We start from the raw sequence: 24939 nt of genomic DNA on the forward strand, positions 1-24939 counted from the left end.
CACATAGTCTTAAGAATTTTATTCTACTATTCTGTACTACTATCTGTAACATGTGAGATAATAAATTGTGATTTTATATTAGTGGGATTGTTTGAGGATATTTATAATACACTTAAAGAGTAAATTGTAGTAAGTCAAAATACTTTATTTTTGCTATATAGTAACACATTAGAAATTAAAACGAGTCATGTCTCCATTTACTTTCCCAAAATATGTTTCAACATCATTCATCCACATTCATATTTCAGAGAAAAAGGTACAGAATGATAGAGTTCACTTATTTTCTCTACAAAAGTAATTATTTCCAAGACTCATATCCAATACAGTTTGTATCATAGTAAACATACTTACATATACACAGTATTTAAAAATGGAAATGGAATAGCTGTCTTCAAATCATTAAAGTAAAAATATGTTGGTGAGATTTATAGGCATCTATGGTGATATGATCAATGGTAGGAAAGGTCTTTTTTAAATTGATAATAGTAATATATAATATATACTGTCCTAGTAAGCGTATAGTAGAGACAGGAGTAAACAGCACAACATTACAAGTAACTTGAAGATAAATGTTCAGCATTTGCAATGATTATTAATACTGAAGATTTATTATAAATTTTATGGCCCCTCTTACACGTAATCTCAATATTTGATTAAAGAAACATATTCAGATGTCATACATGTTACTCTGTGACGGATTAAGAATGTTTGTAGGTTTTTAATTATCTTGGCAACTAAAAGTAATTTTTAAGCAAGATTACATGTTAAAAAGGAGAGAAAAATAACCCTGTCATAGTTCTAAAAGTAATGATCTGAGTTATAATTACTTAATTTCTGATTCTTTTCAGATTAGGATGCACTAAGGATTAAATAAAACGTTTGCACCTACAAACAGTCTCTCAGTTTCTTGATTTTCCACAATCCTATTTTCCTCAATTTAATAATTTCAGATGTTTGCTTTCAAAAATTATGTAGAGCAAAAACTGTATTGAAGTGAGATCATGTAGCTAAATTTTGGATTTTTAGGTTGTTTAGAGGACATACTAACAGCATGTTGTCATGATAATGTAAATAATGAACAAGTACTACACTGTCTTCTGTGTATGTGAAAATTATACCAGGAATTCATGTATAATAGAAGAGGGAGGCATAAATTGTGGTTGTTTCTAGCAAATGTATTGTTGGAAAGATTAAAATTTCAGTGATGTCTGAAAATGATGCACTAGTATCATCTGTTTATCTCAAACCACAGTCAGTTTAGTATTATGAGTAGTTATTGTGCCTCAAGGTGGGCATAATTTATATAGCTATTAGTAGCAAAAGTGTCATTGTTACTCGGGTGATTTATAAGCAGACTTAGGGATTAAACACTAATTTAATTTTGCCTGTCCTTAAAATGACTGAGCTTAGACTCTTTTCTTGGCCACTTCGGATATAACTCCTTAATGTACAACATTAAGTCAGACATTCTGCATAAAATGTCATGCACCCTTCACATGATGGAGTGTATTCATCTCTGTTGTACTTTATGATTTTCATTTCTTTTCATTTGCCTGTAGCTACAGATAATGGAACACACTCTTTGTCTCAGTAATTTTCTTGATGGCCAAAAGGAGGAAATCATTACTTGTTTTACACTACTACCATCTTGCAAAGTATCCACATGGTACTCCACTCCTTTCCATGGTTCTAAACAAAATTACAACTTTCTTAAGTCAATCATCAGTCTACATAATATATTATCCTAGCAAAACCCATTTAATGAGATTTTTTATTTAGTCCATTCTGATACTTGGATTTATTTTTCCTTACAATGAAAGACAACCTGCTAATTGCCAGCATTAGCCTATTCCCAGACTTCAACATGCTATTCACATAACCCAATCAAAGAATTGCAATATCCAGATCCATCTGTCTATATAACACATTCCAATTATTGTTGCTGTAATTACTACTCTTCTCCATTTTAAAGTATCTGAATAATCTGCCTCAAGGACCAAAACATGTTTACCAACTTCTGAGTATATTTAATCCACTTGCTTCAATAGGTTCGTTCATGAGCATACGAACTTTCTTTGCACATGCTAATTTTAGTACTACTTCACGTGTTCTAAAGCATCTAATATTTGCTACAAGAAGCTCAGGCATTGCAAGTAATATTGGGTATCTAATGGCAACTTTTATAATGGAAAATTCATTTAATATTTTTGTCATTGCTCTTTTTATGTATTACACTTTGTATTCATTCAGACTTTCATGCCCACTTCTTGATGTATTGCCTGGTGGTGCCTGTTTTTGTTCTTTGGGCAATTGCTGTTTCACTGACAATTTGATATTTCATTCAGCACAATTTGTTGACACTCAAAGGTTTGTCCTTTTATTACTTGTAATCAACTTGGCGTACTTTTTCTTCAGTTCTACCAGCATACCAACAACAACAATCTATGAAGTTTACAAATTCCTTTGTAAAGATTTATTCCTCTTTAAATGAACATTTGTTCTTCCCTTAGTAGAAATATGCAAGGAGATCTAACCACTTCTTTGATAAGATTTTTCTTTTTTAAACTGCTTTTACACATCTGTACATATTTCTATGTTACTGACAGCTCTGTACAGCTGCAGTTTAATGTATGCAAGACTTAAATTTTATTATACTCCTTATTATATTTGTACCCCATGGAAACTGACTGATTTGATTGGAAATTAAATCTTATGCATGATAATAGTTTACACATTTCCTTTACAAAACACGGAAATATTTCCGATGACAAGCCAGTACACCATATGGAATATTCTATAGTTAATTTAAGTGTGCTATACAGAATTCAATTAATCTGCTTTAATAAACAGATTCAGTTATGGCTATTTTATGTGTCTTAGTTCTACAAAAATCTGTTAGTAGTGTTGTAGAATTGCAGTGTTGTTTCACCTATAAATCTCAAATAACAAACTCTTCTCCAACTAGATATATATGAACTTCAATCATAGCAGCATGACTCAAAATGCATGCTGCTCTCTATAGCTTTTAGTGGACCTTGTAGACCCCACTGTAATGCCCATATTTACAAAATTACAGCCGTCCAGTATTTTTACTATAACTGGTATGTAATGTTTAGTAATCTCTCTCCCAGATCATAAAATATTTTTGGCATATTTACTGTCTATGATAATTGCAACTTATTACTGTATGCTATTTTTCAGTCAATGGCATATAAATGAAAATGCTAACTCTCATGAAATTACTCCATCTTTATATCACCTATTAATTAATCGTCAAGGGACATGTATGTCAGCATAAAAGAAGGGCCTTGCATGGTTAAGCTAGAGTGAAGTAAAAATGATTAATCATCTTATAACCAAGAAACACATGGTGAAAAGAATGTATGGAGAGCAAATATTAGTATGAGAATGGTCATGAAGGGGCACTCTTTTGGAGGAAACAGCAGAAAGTTGAATTACCCAAATTAAAAATACTGATTGGAAAGTACAGATATTCTTTTATCATTCAGTGTAGTGTTCTACAGTCTCAATGTTTTTGTTCTGTAATTTTGTTTCACTCATGTAGATTTCATTTTCTAGCATTTTCTTGTTCAGTTCTTGAATACATAAATGAGTCTTTTGATGTTTGCTATAATTGTTGTTCTCCACAATTGTAATGATTTCTATGGTGTATACGGTTTTATTGTATTCACACCATTTCTTTTGTTAGTTAAAGTTTCTACAATTTCTTTTAATATTCAACTACTTATCAACCATTTCTTAACTGTTAAACATGTTGGCTGATCATTTGTTGGGAACAGTTAATTGTTTTTCAGGTTATTGCAATGAAATACATTGTAATCCTTAAAGACAATATTTAAAAAAATAACAATTTCTATTAAATTTTTTTCTGTGGAATACCTAATAGAAGAAGAGGAAAACTGAGATCACCACTGAAATTGTCTCTTTTTGAATGTATGAATCCTGTATTACTTGCATAATTTTTTTCTGTTAAAGTAATGCTCATGTTATAAACTTATGTTTCTGTTAGTTGAATTAATGACTGAATATTTTCCATTGCTTTCCATTAGAAGTCTTCACTGAACTACTATATGTTTGTCAACTGATTTGATATGTGAAACCACTAAACAATATATTGCATGTAAAAAAAAAAATTTAAGCAGAAAATTATAAACAAAAACATTTTGGGTGACCACTCACCAGTAGGTAATTGATGAATTGCACACAGAAACATGTTACAGCACAGACACATTACTAGCTGCTGAGCTCTTATAGGGGGTGCGTACTGAAACTAGAAAATAAGCAGTAACTCAAAAGCTACAAAAGTTCTATGCTGTCTGTTTCTATGTGCAGTGCATCAGTTATCTGTTGGTAAGTGGTTACTGTTACAGATATTTGTTTGTTGTTACTATCCTTGAATTTATGGTACTATATTTTGCCAATTTTCTTAGTGCTAGAGATTTTTCAACGAGATATGTGAAACCACTAAACAATATATTGCATGTAAAAAAAAAAATTTAAGCAGAAAATTATAAACAAAAACATTTTGGGTGACCACTCACCAGTAGGTAATTGATGAATTGCACACAGAAACATGTTACAGCACAGACACATTACTAGCTGCTGAGCTCTTATAGGGGGTGCGTACTGAAACTAGAAAATAAGCAGTAACTCAAAAGCTACAAAAGTTCTATGCTGTCTGTTTCTATGTGCAGTGCATCAGTTATCTGTTGGTAAGTGGTTACTGTTACAGATATTTGTTTGTTGTTACTATCCTTGAATTTATGGTACTATATTTTGCCAATTTTCTTAGTGCTAGAGATTTTTCAACGAGAGTGTTTTCCATATCTGTCCCATTTACACTACAGTCAAGTTATTCCTTTATGAGTCAGACACTGTGCTTAATTGGAATCTAATATATGATACCGAAATGTGTTTGTGGCCAGTGGTTATCCAATTATACTACTGGTTTTATCATGGAAGATTTGAAAACAGCAGCATTTATTTCTTATGTGAAGTATTGATAGTTAAATTCACTGTATTACCAAGTTGCAGAAAAATAACATTGTACAGTTATTGATTTTGGAGGCATAAGAATTATATTACTAATAGCTCTAGAGAACCCACAAGTAAAATCATGAAAATCTGGGGCCATAAAGTTTTAATACAGGCTTCCAAGAGATTTCAGAATCTCGTTACAAAAACATATGTGCCTGATATGTATTATTATCAACGTATTTCAGGAAATACAAACTCTTACTGTATAAAGCACTTGCTCTTCCAAGTACAACATCTACTGTAAAAATAAATTTTGCCTTTACACAGTTTTAAAACCGATCTTCCACACTGTCCATAAATGTTCAGTATAAGACTGACTTTGTGCATATCACAAGAAGCTAAAATTTATGTGTGACAAACACTATCAATAAAACATGGCAGCTGCAAATAGTAGCTATTTACAGTACATTGTTTACACAATGTCCATTAACTTAGGTTAACCAACTCTGAATGATATAACTATATTAAGTAAATACAGTTATGCTTATTATTTACAAACTGAGCTTACTTACTCTCTCTGAAAATTGTTTACAACAATGCTTAGATTTATATAATTATGTACAAATTCTGCATGGCAGATAGATATCATTAATCACAGGTATGGAAAATACACTATAGATTCATATACTACAGTATTTATAGGCACAGATGAGGCAATCTCTAAAAAGTCAAGAAAAAGTCATTACAATAGATAATACCAGGATCCAACAATGAACAATTTCATTTATTGGTTACTCAGTGATGCTGCACATGTCTATCAATGCCTTTAACATTCAATAAATAATGTTCTGTTTGTGTAATCTTTTAAAAAGCTTTTTTACTTTTTAATCAAAATAAAATGGAAGAAGTTTTCATAGATTCTCATATCCTTACAGCTTAATGAGTATATTAACAGTCACAAGAACAAATAACAGCAATTTCTAGTAACTTATATTTACACTTCAGGCAATCTTCTTGCCAGAGTTAAATAAAACTCATACATTTTGCAGTTAAGAGATTTATTTTTCTGCAGCGTGTCATCTGCAACAACAAATTTCAATACACATTTTTAATCTGATCCGCATTCTCAAAAAATTTTCTCTCCTTCAATAATTACTCCTTTGTGGGAGATTAGGCCAGCTTCAAATTACTTATTGCTCTAAGAATGGTCAGTAGTTCAAGCAAATGATTAATTGTGGTTTGTGTTCCAAGCATTCATAAAAAAAATCAGGCAAACAAGTTAGCAAATAATACTGTATCAAAAAGATCTATTAAAGAGACTGGAACCTGACAGTAGATGAGAGAAAAACTTTGATAGTATTTGTTTATTGTATTAAGGTAATACACTCTTCTCGCAAGTGGTGAATCAAATGTTATGAGCATCCAAGTGCAAGATCTCAGTGATGACCCTATCTAAGCATTGTTTTTCTCAAAGCTGCATTTGCTATGTATCAAGATGCACTGATGTTTACAGAAGTAGTAAACTACTATGGCATATATTGAGATGTATTTCACTTAATTTCACCATTTTAGAATGCAAGACATAGCTGGCATCAACCACAGTGACTTATAAATATGAATCCACCTGATTAAAACAATGAGGAAAATACATTACAATGCAGTCACTTTGTTTCCATGATGCAGTCATTGGTTTAAAATGCATTTATAAATTGAAAAGGGGGTACCAAATGGTCAAATGATTAATAATAAGTGAGAATTCCAGTGATATATTAGGCTGTAAAAATTTTCAAGATTTATGTTAGTAGTTTATGTTGTTTTAGCAGTATTCAGGTAGGAATATCTCAAAAAAATTGGAACTGTTCTCATCTGTGATATATTTCTTTGAACTGATGCATTTCTAAAAACTGAAAAATTAATAAAACATTTTACATAAATGGACAAAAATAGATTTTTTACTTTCAATTTAAAATTCTCCAACTAGTTAGAAGTTGGTTAATTGGAAGGAACTGTCCTGTTACTATCTGACATCAGATTCATGTATAAAGTGTTGGCTGGTAAGTGTTCCAATGAAAAATTAAAAATACCATAGTCATTTTCAAAGTGTAATTAAGTATGGTGCATCACAAATATTGATCCCAGCACTTCATTATCGCACACAGTTATTCCCATTCTAGTGCAGCATCATTTCCTTGATGGTGGAAAAGGCATCTGAATAAACAGACAAGCTTTCTGTGTCAAGCTGTGTTCCAGCAGTGAAATTATTTGGTCATTTTGTAGCATTATTACAGCCAACAAAATGAAGTAAACTAGATGCTCATAACGCTATACATATTTAGTAACAACTATTTCATTCAGACACTTGCTGCTTTCTGTGATGGAATAATGGCCCTAAGCGAATGGAAAAAAACTTTGCTGTAATGATAATAATAGTTGCTTTTTCATGTTATAAATTACACTACTGAATCATGAGACTGTGAAACTATGTAGTCACGCCAAGAGACGAATCCGTTATTGGCTACTTTATATTTCTAAATATTAGCTTACAATATGAATTTGGTAAATTTGACCCGCAAATTCCATTACATCCTAATCATTGTAACAATTTTTATTATTTTTCATCATATTTAATTTATAATGTGATAAGAGTCTTAAAATAGCTGTAGGCATAACTTTTTATATTAAAGGTCTAATAATGATCTGGAACTCATGAGAGTTGAATGATGGAGAGAAATTTAATTAACACATCAGGATTCAATACTTAAAACATAAGAATTAGCTGCGGAGTAATGGTTAAAAAATTATGAATTACAAAAAAAATTCCTGTTGGGATATATTTTATGCCTACAAACAAGAGGTTCTACAAAGACAGACTGAATATCTATAAAAACATTTATCTTTACGAGAAGTCAGATTACAGCATATTTCTGAATCTTTTCATCAACAATCTTTACATAACACTTTTACCATATGTTCTGCATTAGTGGAAAAGTATTTGTGCCCTATACCAGCAAAGTTCTGAACACAGATGCCAACAATGAATTCAATGCACTTATACATACTATGAAACAATTATCATGAGGAACTTACAATCTGAAATTTATAAAAATTTGTGTTACTTGCATCAGAGCGCACATAGAGCCCTTTTGGAATTTTCTGTGACATCACTTACTGTTTTTCAGTTTGAATTAGGAAAGTATTTTTGTTGTTGCAAGTAGACTGATTATCCCAGTGGCTGTGACATCATTATATAATTACCATATATTAATTATTTTTATCTATAATGATGAAGGCATGAAGTCAGAGATTCTGTATTCCATCACTCTTAAAAAATAAGGAGTTTCTTCCAAGTAGCTTAATTTAATTTCAGTTTTGTACTCTCATCACACACATGTCAGTGATACAGAAAAAATGTACTCACTATAGCTGCTTTAATTGTCTTTTGTAATGCTATTCATTTCAACCCACTGACTTTCCCTGCTTGTAAAATATGAGCTGTGAAACATGATATTGATCTGAAGATGTAAAACGTAAGATTATGATGACAGTTTACAGAAAGTCTTTGGAAAATTTGAACTTTGACAGTAATAATATGTTCAAAAAGTTCCAAATTTTTAAATATTATCTATTTGACTAGTCTATATTGACCATTCAAATTTTGCTGGTTTTGAAATTATAGCTAGTTAGCTATAACAAACTGTTTCATTAAAATATTTTTCTCTAAACTGTATATCATTATGAATATTTCAGTATTTCCTGACTGTAGCTTTCAGAGCAGTCTGTAGCATGAAAGAGTTGGAAAAACAGTTTGAAAGTATTAACCACTGAAGGAATGATTACTGGAATTTAATGCCCCAAAAAATCAATAAGAAAACCAAACATGCCAAAATAATATTGTGCAGGTTCTAAATCTGAGTGATCTGGAATTAGTTCAGCAGTTTAAATCTGAAAGTACAAGTGATATAGTGTGTATATATGACAACTATAAGCAGACAGTTGGGATAAGGTATATTTTCTCACAACACAAATATAAATGTTTAAAAATGATAAAACTGAATTTCAAATAAAGAAAATAATTAACCTATTAAGAACAAGTTGTTACTGTATGATAAATAATTTTTGTAACAAGAAAGTGGTTCAAAATGGTTTCTTGCTGATCTTCAGACTCATACATCTCAAGTTGAGAAAGAAGTTATGAATCAACATGAAAAAATTGTCTTAAACAGTCTATAACAATTTAGACAAGCCAAAAAATTTTTAGTCATGAGTATTTTACAGCAGAATCAACTGAATAGTAGCTTCTATCTATAAGGAAAACTATCACGAAGGAGAAACTGCAATGAAATATAAGTAGAAATATCATCACAAACTGAAGCAGCAACATCAGGCACACACAGATGCTCAGAACAAATAATACCTTTTGGAATAATGTGTTGCTTCATTTTGCAAAACAATGAAATGGATATGTGAACTGAGACTGAACACAGATAAGTATGGAAAACTGTCTAAGTTAAAGAAAATGGAGACAAAGGACGATTGAAAGGAGGTAAATAGACAATCAGATGTAATTTGAAAACTTGAAACATAAGAAGCAGAAATTAGGGCAATGGACAAGTTAGAGATAAGGGAAAGGTGAACCTCAAATAGATGGAGAGATATGGCAAAAAAGGAAAGCAATAAATAAAAAGAAGCAGAGGAACAAAGTATGGCCTTGAAACAGTTAATCAAATGAAATATACTGGACAAAGAGCAGAAAATTGAAAGTAAATGAAAAACTATGGCAGTGATAGAGTCATGAGAGGGTTGGCAGAAAAATAATGTAGGGATGGTGCTGGTGAGAGAGGAGCATGTGAGTTGTGTGAATGAATGAATAAAATTTGCTGACATAAATGTAATGTTAAGGAAAAGATACATGCGGTAAAGTTCCCATACACCAAGTTCAGAAATGCTGATTTGTAAGAAATTAATTTCTTAACTGATTAAATGGAGGTCAAGGTCATGATTATTTAGTTGCTAACTATGTTTTGCAACAGAGTATTGGGTTATATCACTATTGACTCTCTCTATATTTCTGTCTAACCTCAAGAAAAGTGGAGTGCTCTTCATGCTTACATTAAAGGTTGAGCATTAAGCAGTTATAGTGACCCTGGGATGAAATGACAAACATAGAATTTATAATAGTAACACTGAGTTCTCTGGTGAAGAACACATTCTTCAGTACAAAAGCTGAGGCCTTATCTTTGCTTTACTATTTATAAAAATTGTAATGTTCTTTCCAACACCAGAAATTTCAGATGTAAAAATTCATCTCCAAAACTTCAATGAACAAAAGTACCTAGTGAGACTCCTCTCCCCCTTTTTCATGAATGTTAAGTTTTCTTTTCTAAATTCATCCTTTCATGTCTTTATTTTTCATATTTTATTTATTTGGGAACTTCTTGATCATTATATTTTTCCACACTGTTGCCCATTTTCCGTTTATATGCCTTTGTGTTTAATGTTTATTCTTCTGGAACCAGAACTTCCTCTTTTCTCTGTTGCTAGTAACTTCACAGATTTTAAATTCTGCCTGTTGCTGGCTTTCCTTTGGTGTCCTACTGTTCACCCTTGATCACAGCCTAGTAAAGCACTGGTTTGAATGCCCATATCTTTTTGCTGTATGAGGTCAGATGAAGAGATCTTTGGTTCCAAAATCAGTTCTCATGACTATCTGTTTCTGACTGTCACTACTGCTGTCTCAGAAGAAGATTTTTTTCCCATCTCTATTTGATTAAATAACAGTACAGATGCACACATGTTTGGAATGTAAGTCTTTGCAGACTAAGGAATCAGTAAAAAATATCAGTAGAGCTTTAGTCATAACAAAACTTACAAAGGTAATAAGTTGACTACTTTGTGCGGAGTTTGTTGTGTACATGAGGAATGATTACTGATCAGCAAATATAGAAATTGCTGAGAATCAGAGAGCCACAAAGGAAAGATAATAAACATCAAAGCCTTTAGACAAAGGCCCTCTTCAGACAGCAAACGTACAAACAACTCCACATACAAATACAGGCAGTCAGGCTGCAGCACCAGGAGACAACAATAGCTGGGTTTACGATAGCATTGTACTGTACACATAAACTAAGTTGATCAGTGTTGGCTGATGGGAGTGACCATAAAGGGGAAATGCCTTTATGGCCACTCTCGTCAGCTACTGTGCCGAGTGTCAACTTAATCTGTGTGGACAGTACACATATTTGTTAATTATTCAGAAGGACTTAGCAATTTATAGCCTTTTCTGTATTTGGGAACAGTGAAGTAAACTCAGGCACATAATTTTTTGCTTCAGTTTTAGAGGTAAAACTATTTCTGTGTGTGCATGCTACTCTCTCTCTCCCTTTCTTTCTGCTTCCTCCCCCCCCCCCCCCCCCCCCCCCAAATATACAATATTATAGAAGAAGTGCTTTCACAAACTAAGACTGGAAAATATGTGTCATCAGATGTAGAAGAGTAAGAAAGTCATACATGAAAAGAAGAATGAGTGCAAAATGATAAAGAACAATAAGACTGACATGTGGTGCATAGACCCACATAACACAAAACAGGTTTTGAACTCCGGCTCTTTCTCTGATAGAAAGTACACGAATTCATGCACACAACCACACAGACACTGACACACACTACTGTGGCCAAGGTGCTACTGATTATTAACATCAATAGTTGAGATAATCAACAATCAGTGTCACTGCAGCCATGATGGCATGCAACTGGGTGTTTATATTGTTGTGTGAATGAATGTATGACTTCCTCTAGAAAAGGAGCCAGAGATTCAAAGCTAATTAACTCTGTCTTCTGTTTCTTATGTCTACGTGTCATACATCAGTCTGCTATAGGTGAGTGGTTGCCTCTTCCTGATTTTATGAATTGTTCCATCCATGAATTTCCACTATTGCTAAAGAACAATAAGAAGTAGAAAAGAAGAGAGAAGCAAAAGCGGATTGTAAAGCCACAATAAGTAATCGAATGCAGTATAACTCCTCATGCACATCTCTCACATTCTAATAATAGAGGATTAAGCAAAATTTCTTTTTTACTGCTTTCTTTATTTTCTTACTGAATCCGTAACTGCAATTCAAATTTCTCTACCCGGGGCTTACTTATTTCTTAACTGCCATGCTACATATTATTATGATTTTTATAGCAATTTTATTTCTTTGTGTTGTAATGCTTGTGATATAACTGTGTATACATCAGTTTCATTATTTTGTGAAGTAATTAATGAACATGTTGTATAACACTTATAACAGCATAGTATTTTCTTCAAACATAGTTATGGCATGGCTGAAAAACTAAGCACTAACCACTGGAATAATACAGTGTTAGATCAATGTAGTTTTAACTGGGATTTTGAAAACAAATATTGATTATGGAAAAACAGCACCACTGTATTAATAAAATGTATGCCATTTTCAGTATTCCACAGAAATGAATGACTTTGGTAGTTTTTTCCTCTTGACACACAACATGTACATCCACTGAAGAGTTTTCAACGTCAAGTTGCTTCACATAGTCACAGAGTGACCCACAATTTGCATTATGTAATGGTCATCCAAAAGGACTGGCTGTATGCTCAACATGATGCCACTTCTGAGATAAAAGTATGTTACATTACAAAATTCATTTCACTTTATGTGTAATTTCATGTACAATTTGCTATATAAGTTGTATGGGATGAACTCTTATATTGTGGTAAACTCTGTCTCTTAGAATGTTCTATATTACATTCATGCAAAGATATGGTAAAAGTAGGATAAGATGGTGCTGATACTTGTAGTGTTCCTTAAAAGTGATATTATGTCACTTTCACCTTATTACTCTTTAACAAAGTAACAATAATGAGTTAATTAGACATAACTTAGTTATATAAAGAGTAATATCAAACCAAGATAGTTATCGTAACATGCAAGGAAGCACAGGATATCTGTTCCCAAGTGGAAACTGGGCCATTGTGTCCAGAATGAGTGAGTATTTAATTCTTATGAGTTGTCAGAGCTGAATTAAACTGTTTTATCTTTGGAAAATAACACACTGAATCTCATTCAAAAGCATTTATCAGGCATAGCTAGCCTGTAAAATTTTCAACTGGCTGGATCTTTAGATAGCTGTGCCCATGTGAAGAGAATCTTTGTTTGAAGTTTTCTTTAATTCCAATATTCAGAGAGCATTTCAATAAAAACATTTCATCCCATAATGAAACAGTACTTTAACAATTATCTTGAACAAAACATCATAAGAAACAGCAGGCTTTAAAGCAAAAAAGATTACGTTCATGTCATACAAACGGTGGCCCAATTAGCCCATGCTTCCTTACTTACTGGCAACTACTGTAACAATGTTGTTACTTGCAGTCTTTCAAAAAACAACAAGCAGAAGTAAATCTCATCGAGGTAAAAATTTGGAAGAGTTTCCAAACTGAACTTAAAAAAAAAAATTAAAAAATAAAATAAAAAAAAGGTGAAAAGAAACTTTATATTTCACTGAACTGCAAAAAATATGAAGTAACATGGAGAGTAACTTGTGGTTTTCACTTGAATGTTCAAATCATCTTCCCGAACCTCTTGTGTTACATTATGCCTGATGAATCAATGAAAACTTGCCTAGTTTTCAAAGTGATATTCTAAATATTGCACAAGCAAGTGCTGCTCATCTATATAGGCATCAAGTTAGTGCCATTTTACCCTACTATTACCTAAATTTAAATTCACTGATAGACTGATTGTTATTGCATGTATCTCTATTACTAATTTCTTTCAGTTAGAGGTGTTATAAATATCATGGTCAAGTTAGAATGGTGATTAATCCTGCAGTATTAATATTGGAATTAAAAGGTCTATTAAGTACTATTACAATTTTATATCTAAATCTTTGTGCAAATGGTACATTTTTGTAACAGCTATGCTGACAACCAGGCACTTGTAAACACACTTGACAATCAGTCTATCAGAAAGCTAATGCAATTTTAACAATAGATGTATGTATATGTATTTAAAAAATATAAAAATGCTATCTGAAGTCTCATCTCACTAAAATGGAATCAAATACTGTATAATGGTAAAAGTTAATGGAGCACTCCAGTCACTTAAAACACTGCATTTTTGTCAATCACTGTCCAGTGGAATTTCATTTTATTCACACATCACACATCACGGGAAAGGACAAAAACTGTCTGAAATTCAATCCTGAAAGAAGAGTAGTTGAATAACAAAAATGTCTCACAAGATAATCGCTGTGGTGATAAAAATAGCTGTAGTGCCCCACAGCTGGGCTCACCGTTGCTAGACTTCATCTTCAACAGACCGAAGTGGAATCTGCTGCTTCTGTGCAACAGCATTGAGGACGTATACTAACTGGTCAAGCTTCTTCTCCATCACACATAACTGGTCAAATGGAAACAAAGTATGTAATTTTTCAAGACATAAAAAATTATCTATACAAAGTACTGCAATTAAATAGCAAATAATGAAATGACTGAACTGTCCCATCTGAGGCATTGTGCTAATGATACAGTTTTATAACCCTGGCATAATGCTTAAATGTAGGCTACATGACATAGTCATGAATTCAGCATAAAGAGCATGTAGCAAAAAATTGAATATACCAGTCTACACAATGCACAATGTTCCACAATTTGCTATTAGGTGCTTTTAGGGAAAGACTAAGTAAATAAGGTTATATGATGTATCAAGTGTACAGAAACAGTCCATTACCACACTACAAGGGATACAAAATTGTTTCATGTTTTAACTCTCACATTAAAATGGATCATTCTAACAAAAACAGTTTACTGGAATAACCACTGTTTTCTCTGTATGAACTTTACCTTGACAGTTATGACACACACATTCAGAAATATTAAGTCTACAATACAATTTTGTCAGATCCTCTGCAGTCATGTCTTCCCCTGAATGTACAAGGGTTTTATAAACAAGACCCCTTATGTAGTTTTACATTATGTGCTTGTCTAGCTTAAGTGTGGCAGACGAGTTTGTGAGACAGGGAAGTGGGCCAAGTTTGGAATGAACCTGGGCAGTGGGTCAGCAACTGTTGGTATGGTATAACAGGCAGATTAGTGTATTTTTTAGTAGTTTTCCATGCAATTAAAGAACTGCTTGGTTGGTTCTCAACTCCATCATAGAAAACATGATACACATAAACATAAAATATGATAACAATGAGAACAAAATTTACACAATTCAAAGGCAGATGATAAAAGTGACTTCCCTCCCTTAGTTTAAGTGATGAGTGCTATATCTAGACACAAAGTTAGAATAGAAATAAAGTTGTCAAAATCATAAAAACAGATCCTGTATGATGTGATAAAAGACAGACAAAATAGACTTCTTCTGTAGCTCTACAAGAAAAAGTCCAATGGAATCAAATGTTGGGAACTTTTGGTCTACCTGGACCTATCCATCTTTTCACAAATGTAGCATTCAGGCAGTCTCCAAATGTTGCATTCAGATGGTCTCTGATGGGAAATACAAACATAAGGTGATACAAGAACAACATCAGATGATCATGAGGATAACATGTAGGAAAACTGTGCAAGAATAGACAGTAGCACAAGAATTAAAAGTAGATGTCAATTTTGTTTTCTTTGAAAGAATTAAATAAACTGTATCCATTCATATGTTTACATGTAAAATTTTATTTAACTCCCCACCACACCATTAAAACTGTTGTAGTTGTAAAACACTCTGTATATTATTTTGACAATATTATGACAAGGATGGACTGCTATTCATCATATAGTGGAGATGTTGAGTTGCAGGCACACAGAACAAAAGCATTGCTAAAAAAGTAAGCTTTCGGCCAGAAGGCCTTCTTCTCAATTTGACAACATACGCACACTCACTCATGTAAATGTTACTCATACACACATGACTACTATCTCTGATGCCGAGACCAGACTGTAAGCAACAGTGCACTATGGGGGAAGCAATCTGGTGGTGGGGGATAAGAAGGAGGCAGGGGCAGGGAGGGGGATGGATAGAGAAGAGGTGAGGGGGGGGGGGGGGGAGTGTAGGGCAGCTAGGTGCAGCCATGACGTTAGATGGAGGGCAAAGGGGGGAAGGGGGAGGGTTGCGGAAAAGGAGAGAAGTTAAAGGAATATGGGTGCATTGGTGGAATAGAAGGCTGTGTAGTGCTGTAGTGGAGATAGGAAAGAGGATAAGTTGGTGAAGGACAATGACTAAGGAAGGTTGAGGCCAGGAGTGTTATGGGAACATAGAATGTTAGCAGGGAGAGTTCCCATCTACACAATTCAGAAAAGCTGGTGTTAGTAGGAAAGAACCTCTTGGCCTCAACCTTCATTAGTCACTGTCCTTCACCCACCTATCCCCTTTTCTGTTCCCATTCTAGCACTACACATCTTTCTATCCCACAAACACACCCACAGTCTTTTTACTTCTTTCCTTTTCTCCCGACTCGCAGCTGTATGGTCCCATGAGCAGCACTTCACTATCCTCCACTCCTACCCTACTATCCTTCGGCATCTCCACCCCACCCAGACTGCTTCTCCCAACATGCACTCTTGCTCACAGCCTGGCCTTGAAAGCCAGAGACAGTGGTCATATGTATATATTAGTAATGTTTGCATGAATGTGTCTGCATATGTCACTGAATTCCAAAGGCCTTTTGGCCAATATATTACTATATATTACTCATTTAGCAGTCTTTTCATTGTGTCTGTCTGTGACTCAACATCTCCACTATATGGTGAATAGCAATCCATCCTGTTCATAACAATGCCATTATTCCATTCCATATATTCCACTCTACACTACTTTCCTTAACACATTGAAAAACATTAGTTTTCCTGCCAGAAATTACAGTATTCTTCAGGAGTTTAAAGATTTTATCAAAATAGCTACTGGTACTTGGAAAGTATTATGTCTTAGAGAATGAATAGAATCTTATCAGAGCAAAACTATTTCTTCACCTATTTCAAGGATGTTAGAACTGAATAGATCAGTTTGGATGAACTATAGAGAGATCAAGTCTGTCTGATTCATTGTCAGGCCTTAAGATATTTGACAAATTTTCTTGTAAACAGTCCACAAGACAAATTTTATCTGTCCATCCAGAGACAATATTACTGCAAGATCAAAAGGTATTTAGCAAGATTAATGATGTTGTATTTCCTAATTATATTCATGCTAATGTGCCTTCGTATGTTGCTCGAGGTGCTCTGAATTGTTATGCTTCAAATGTTTTTGCATGGGGAATGCAAAGGTTATGTTTAAGTATAAAATAAAAATGAAAGTATAAATTGAAAAATATAATTTACATGCCCTTCATTTTCAGTTACTGTTAATGATACTGCATAAGATTTCTGATATCATTGGTTTTTACTAAGATGGGAAATGCTTATTTCTTGGGTCTATAATTCCACTGTATTTCATGATGTCACAGAAAATTCTGGCACAAAAATTAGAAAATGTTTTCTTAACCACTAGACCACTGACTCATTTACCTTCACACTGCATGAGGAGAGTGCTAAAGTGACAATGGAACTTTAACTATAGTTTTTTTGAAACTACTGAATGTTGGCACACACGTCAAAATAGATGTTCATTTGTTTGCATGCTTCTCTCATCCTACAAAATTTCTTCCATACCAGAGAGCAACATATGTCAGTCAAGTAAACAGATTGCATTTGTTGCCTATTACCGTGATATGTTGACTTGCCTTGTTACCAGCTGTATCCTCTTAGTCAAAGACATTTTAATAGCATTTGAGGGCCATGCTCACAGACAGGTAACCTTATGTGATCTGAGCAAAGCCTTTGACTGTGTTGACCACTCACTTTTGATCTCTAAACTTGAGCACTATGGAATATGTGATAAAAGTTTAAAACTCATCAAATCATACCTCAATAAAAGGAAACATGTGGTGAGTTCAGGAAGTCATCTGTCAAACACACTCGAGGTTCAACATGCTATGCCGCAGGGATCTAAAGTGGGACCACTTCTCTTCCTTGTACACATAAATGACTTACTAGAAAATATAGATGTAAAGACATATTTGTATGCAGGTGATACAACTTTTTTATTTGTAAACCATGTATTTGATAACCTTGTAAGTGGTATGAAATTGGCAAAAGAAAATGCAACATCATGGTTTAATGCATATGGTCTACTATTAAATGAGGAAAAGACCCAGAATATGTGGTTCAGTCTATCAAAGACTACAAAAATAAAAAAACAAAGGCAAAGTTTTTAGGTATCATACTTGACAACAGTCTAACATGGAACTCTCATGTTGATCACATAATGGTTAGGTTGTCAAGAGTTACGTATTTGTTGAAGAGACTAATGTGTTGTGTGACATTTTAGTATGTAAGGATGGTGTACTTTACCTTTTTTCAATCTGTTTTAAGGTATGGGTTAATACTCTGGGGAAACAGCAGAAAAATAAATGAAATTATGGTGATCCAGAAGAAAGCAATCAGAGTAATAGCTAAGGTAGATAATAGAACACATTGTAAACCACTGTTCATAAAATATAGAATTTTAACAGTTATTAATTTATATATTCTTGACAGTGTTAACAACATACTTGCTGAACTACCTAATTTAAGTGTAACAAATTGGAGGCATGACTACTATACAAGAACCTGTACTTCTCTGCTGTTGCCACAAAATAGATTAGCTAAAACTAACAATAGTCATAAGTATATGGCAATTAAAATATATAACAAATTGTCTAAGAATGTCTCAATTAACGAATCCATTCTATTCATTAGAAGAATGTTAGAAATGCCCAATATCAACTGAAATATGTAAAAATTTATTTTGTACAATTAATAGGTTAAGTGAACTGACAAAATCTATTGGATGTAATAATGCTGAATGACCAATAAAGAATCTGAATCTGTGTGATATTGTGTTTGCTGCATGCTGTGTACACCAAAGACAGATGAATAAATTACAGAAAAATACATGTATACAAAGCTGCTTCTATATTGTACCATTCCTCCAAGGTGTTTAACTTTTCTGGTCAGTCAATGTATTGACGAATCAATATTCTATAATTAAGCAGTGTACCCCCTCCACAGAAACATAATCAACATGCACGAGGAGACGAGGAGCATCACATTCATTCTATGATTTCAGTCTTATTTCTGTGTCTTTCTCAAAAAATAATCATGGTTGTTGTCATGCTTATTATGATAGTTGTGGATTTCACCAATGTATCCTTTTAGCACAAATCTCCAAGGACTCTTTGAAAAATGTTTTGTTTCTTGAAGCTCAGGATTAAAACGATACTTTCATAACTTCTATGTTTTGTGCAATTTAAAATCTCAGCTTGAAAGTAATTTGATGTTTTCAGTAATAACTGATTTCCTTCATTTAAATGCAGAAATTCCAGTAAAATCATCTACACTCTGAACAGGTAAGGGTGACTAGCACTCTTAACAATAACATACAGCAACTGATGTAAACTACTTGATGGCACAGCCTACTAGAAACACAGAGTATGACAGGAAAATAGTACAAGTTATTAAAAAGTACCATAATTAAACATTTGAAAGGACTTTAACAGCCACTCTGTGATTTGTTCTTCCTCAGGACTTTGTAAATGGGCATTCATCTTTTGTTTTATGTAGTGTCAACACATAAATCTAAGTTTTACCATAAGGAGAAAAAATATACTGTTGACTTAAGAGGGCACTGACCGCACATCCTGATCTTGATTTTGCTTTTCATGAAGAATATGCAGCAACTCTCATTTTCTTGTATAGAAAAATGCATGTTTGAAGTAGTCAGATTAATATGAATACCTGCTGTTCAACACGGTAAAGCCGTGCTCCTATTGTCATGGGTTTCACATTGCCACATCGATCAATTCCAGCCAAGTAACTGCCTGGTTTTCCAAGTGTCTGGTCTAATCTCCTCTGTAGTTCCTGTAACAGAAGCAAATGAAATTATTATTTTATTCTCATATCTGTTCTAAAAGCAATTTTTTTCTTTTCTTTAAAAAATATAAGGAAATAACAAACAATAAATTGTTCTGGCACTGGCTGAATCAATCTGCATTTTAAGTATTATTAATAAAAGACAAAGATGGGATTTATGCTCTGGGAAAAGTGCAAATCACTGCTTAGCTGACAAAATAATCAGATGTAAGCACTGAATTCTGAAATTTTTGAACTACAGTCTTTCTTTCATGGTAGGAAAGAGATGTAGGTGATGTAGAGGGTCACCAAAGAGCTGGAGAGCTCTGATGCTTACGGTTCCCTGAAGAATCACTATATCAAGAGCTCACCCAAGATCTGAGTCAGAGGGGAGAGGGAGAGCGGCAATTTTTATTGGTTTCATAGTGGAACGGAGGGCGAAAAGATTATAAAATTTCATGATACATGGCTCCAGGTACACCACTTGTTACTTGGCAGTATCCATTATGAGAGATCAGGATGCTTTGGATCATTGTTCACTATGCAGTCACTGGTCATCTTTTCTTCTTCTTGATATCTTTCTGCTTATGCAGGCCATTCACATCATATTTTCTACACACCAAAACTGTTTAAGAACTATGTTTGGAAAAGTCAAACAATGGAAAGCCCAGGGTGAAATAACAACAATGAAATTGCTACTCATCACATAGAAGAGACACTGAGTTGTGGATAGGCACAATGAAAAAGATTGTTAAACATTTAAGCTTCCAGATATAAAGGCCCTTCAACCAAAATAGAAAGCACACATGTATTCTTACAAGTACAAGACATAAAGGCCCTTCAACCAAAATAGAAAGCACACATGTATTCTTACAAGTACAACTTACTCATATATGACCACTGTCTCTGGCCTCTGGGGTAAAGAAAAACGCATACACTGGCACTAGTGATAGAGAACAAATTCTCTTTTGTAATAAAGGCTGTCAGATATTGCAATGGCACAAAAAGGAATCCAACAAAAGTTTAACAGAAAGATGGAATGGTTGGTCAGTATTTAGCTTCATGAGGAAATTCCAGTACTACATCTCATCCCAACAACAAGAGGGTCACTCTTACCATGGGGAGTGAGTGCCCTGTCTATTCTTTCTAACCTTCTCCAACCTATCTCTCTTTCCTATAAAATGAAAGAATTAATAGTTCTAAAAGCTAGGACAGTTTTTTGTACTTTCATCTCTGTCTGTTGACTGTTCTGGGATTTTATCTCCTGAAGGAGATACTGGCTACCCACCCAGTATACTTCAAACAATGGAAAATCCAGTATAGAATGTAACAATTCTATGATAAGGGTGGTTGCTACTCATCACATAGTGGAGATCCTGAGGCACAGATAGGCACAAGAAGAAGACTGTCAGAAAGTGAGCTTTCGGCCAAGGCCTTCATCGAAAATATACAAAACACCAACTCTCTCTCTCTCTCTCTCTCTCTCTCTCTCTCTCTCTCTCTCTCTCTCTCACTCGCACACACACACACACACACACACACACACACACACACACAAATGCATGCACATGCAAATGCAACTCACACACATATGACTACAGTCTCCGGCTGCTGAAGCCAGGCTGTGAATAGCAGTGCATGATGGGAGAGGAAACCAGATGGTGTGGGTAAGGGGAGGCTGGGGCGATGAACTGGAGGGATGGGATAGCAGAAGAGAGGCAGGAGATGGTCAAGTGCTGCTTATGAGGAAGTACAGGGACAAGCAGCTAGATGCAGTCGGGGGAGGTTAGATAGAGGATGGGTGGTGGGAGGGGGGGAGGAGGGAGTGGGAAAGGAGAGAAGTAAGAAGATTGAGGGTGTATTGTTGGAATAGAGGCCTGTGCAGGGCTGGAATGGGAATGGGGAAGGGTCTAGACACGTAAGGACAATGACTAACAAAGGTTGAGGCTAGAAGTGTTACGGGAACATAGGATATATTGTAGAGAGAGTTCCTACCTGCACAATTCATAAAAGCTGGTGTTGGTGGGAAGGATGATGATGGAACAGGCTATGAAGCAGTCACTGGAATGAAGAGCATCATGCTGGACAGTGTGCTCAGTCAATGGGTGGTCCAGCTCTTTCTTGGCCACAGTTTGTTGATGGTCATTCTTGCAGATAGACAGATTGTTTGTGGAGTGCCCACATAAAATGCAGCACAGTGGTTGCAGCTTAGCTTTTAGATCACGCAATTGGTTTCACTCATGGTGCTCCCTTTGATGGGATAGGTGATGCTTGTGACCAAACTGGAGAAAGGTGGTGGTGGGAGGCTGTATGGGACAGGTCTTGCACCTAGGTCATGAGCCAAGGGCCATGAAGCAAGGGTTGGGAGCAGGCATTTTGTGGGGATGGACAAGGATGTTGTGTAGCTTTAGTGGTTGATGGAATACCACTATGTGAGGTGTGGGAAGGATAGTGGGTACAGCATTCCTCATTTCAGGGCGCGACAAGAGCTAATCAAAATCCTGGTGGAGAATGTGATCAGTTGCTCCAGTCTTGGGTGGTACTGAGTCCAAGGGGAATGTTCCTGTGCAGCCAGATGGTAGGACTTTGGGAAGTGCTTGGTGACTGGAGAGATAAGAATAGAGACTTCTGTTTTTGTACAAGGTAGGTATGGTAATTACAGCCTGTGAAGGCCTCAGTGAGGCTCTCGGTATACAGCAAGGGGTATTGCTTGTCACTTCAGATGCAACAGCCACAGATGGCTAAGCTTTATGGAAGGGACTTGTTGGTATGGACTGGGTGGCACTTCAAAGTGGTGGTATCCAGTGAAGCGAATGGTGGAGAAGGCATTGAGGTTCTGGAGGAATGTGGATAGGATGTCCTCACCCTTGATCCAGATCATAAAGATGTCATCAATGAATCTGAACAAGGCGAGTGGTTTGCTATTCTGGGTGTTTAAGAAGGATTCCTCTAGATGGCTTTGCATTGGATTGTGCCATGTGGGTGCCCACAGTTGTACCATGGATTTGTTTGCAGGTAAAGCCTTCAAAGGAGAAATTGTTGGCAAGGATATACCTGGTTATGGCAGCTAGGAAGGAGGTTGTTGGTTTGGATCTGTGTGTCATTGGGCAACAGTGGTAAGGCCATGGGCATTAGGGATGTTTGTGTAAATGGAGGTGACATCGATAGTGATAGGCAGGGTACCATGTGGTAAAGGAACAGGAACTGTGCAGAGTCAGTGGAGGAAATGGTCCATATACACTCCCGGAAATTGAAATAAGAACACCGTGAATTCATTGTCCCAGGAAGGGGAAACTTTATTGACACAGTCCTGGGGTCAGATACATCACATGATCACACTGACAGAACCACAGGCACATAGACACAGGCAACAGAGCATGCACAACGTCGGCACTAGTACAGTGTATATCCACCTTTCGCAGCAATGCAGGCTGCTATTCTCCCATGGAGACGATCGTAGAGATGCTGGATGTAGTCCTGTGGAATGGCTTGCCATGCCATTTCCACCTGGCGCCTCAGTTGGACCAGCATTCATGCTGGACGTGCAGACCGCGTGAGACGACGCTTCATCCAGTCCCAAACATGCTCAATGGGGGACAGATCCGGAGATCTTGCTGGCCAGGGTAGTTGACTTACACCTTCTAGAGCACGTTGGGTGGCACGGGATACATGCGGACGTGCATTGTACTGTTGGAACAGCAAGTTCCCTTGCCGGTCTAGGAATGGTAGAACGATGGGTTCGATGATGGTTTGGATGTACCGTGCACTATTCAGTGTCCCCTCGACGATCACCAGTGGTGTACGGCCAGTGTAGGAGATCGCTCCCCACACCATGATGCCGGGTGTTGGCCCTGTGTGCCTTGGTTGTATGCAGTCCTGATTGTGGCGCTCACCTGCACGGTGCCAAACACGCATACGACCATCATTGGCACCAAGGCAGAAGTGACTCTCATCGCTGAAGACGTCTCCATTCGTCCCTCCATTCACGCCTGTCGCGACACCACTGGAGGTAGGCTGCACGATGTTGGGGCGTGAGCGGAAGACGGCCTAACGGTGTGCGAGACCATAGCCCAGCTTCATGGAGACGGTTGCGAATGGTCCTCGCCGATACCCCAGGAGCAACAGTGTCCCTAATTTGCTGGGAAGTGGCGGTGCGGTCCCCTACGGCACTGCGTAGGATCCTACGGTCTTGGCGTGCATCTGTGCGTCGCTGCGGTCCGGTCCCAGGTCGACGGGCACGTGCACCTTCCGCCGACCACTGGCGACAACTGTGGAGACCTCACGCCCCACGTGTTGAGCAATTTGGCGGTACGTCCACCCGGCCTCCCGCATGCCCACTATACGCCCTCGCTCAAAGTCCGTCAACTGCACATACGGTTCACGTCCACGCTGTCGCGGCATGCTACCAGTGTTAAAGACTGCGATGGAGCTCCGTATGCCACGGCAAACTGGCTGACACTGACGGCGGTGATGCACAAATGCTGCGCAGCTAGCGCCATTCGACAGCCAACACCGCGGTTCCTGGTGTGTCCGCTGTGCCGTGCGTGTGATCATTGCTTGTACAGCCCTCTCGCAGTGTCCAGAGCAAGTATGGTGGGTCTGACACACCGGTGTCAATGTGTTCTTTTTTCCATTTCCAGGAGTGTATTTTATACAGGAGGGTAGGTCACGGGTCGTAGGCTGAAGGTGTTGGTCTACGAGAGCAGAAATTCTCTCAGTGGGGTCACAATAATCATCTACAATTGGGTGTCCTGGTTGTTTGGCTTTGTGGACTTCAGGAAGCATGTAGAAGGTAGGAGTGCCGTGAGTTGTATGGGTGAGGAGAGAGATGGACTCTGGGGGGAGGTTATGGGATGGGCCTAATGATTTGAGGAGAGACTGGAGATCTTGCTTGATTTCTGGAATGGAGTCACTGTGGCATGGTTTATACTTAAGTGGATCTGACAGCTGGAGTCCTGCCAGATAATCCTTGTGGTTCAAAACAACAGTGGTGGAGCTTT

At 36.2% G+C, this 24939-nt stretch overlaps 1 protein-coding gene across 1 annotated transcript in view; it reads right to left on the bottom strand.

Moving 5' to 3' along the window:
- Nucleotides 1-13983: 13983 nt before the first annotated feature.
- Nucleotides 13984-24939, bottom strand: part of LOC124788623 (potassium voltage-gated channel subfamily KQT member 1-like) — a 276137-nt gene continuing 265181 nt past the window's right edge. Inside the window, exons 11-12 of the mRNA XM_047255894.1 lie at nt 19826-19948; nt 13984-14417 (exon numbers count right to left, since the gene is read on the bottom strand). Of these exons, the coding sequence (XP_047111850.1) occupies nt 14316-14417; nt 19826-19948 (225 nt within the window). The 3' untranslated portion in view covers nt 13984-14315. The remainder of the gene's footprint in view (nt 14418-19825; nt 19949-24939) is intronic.

The sequence above is a fragment of the Schistocerca piceifrons genome, chromosome 3 (genome assembly GCF_021461385.2).
Source record: "Schistocerca piceifrons isolate TAMUIC-IGC-003096 chromosome 3, iqSchPice1.1, whole genome shotgun sequence".
Classification (NCBI taxonomy): Eukaryota; Metazoa; Arthropoda; class Insecta; order Orthoptera; family Acrididae; genus Schistocerca; species Schistocerca piceifrons.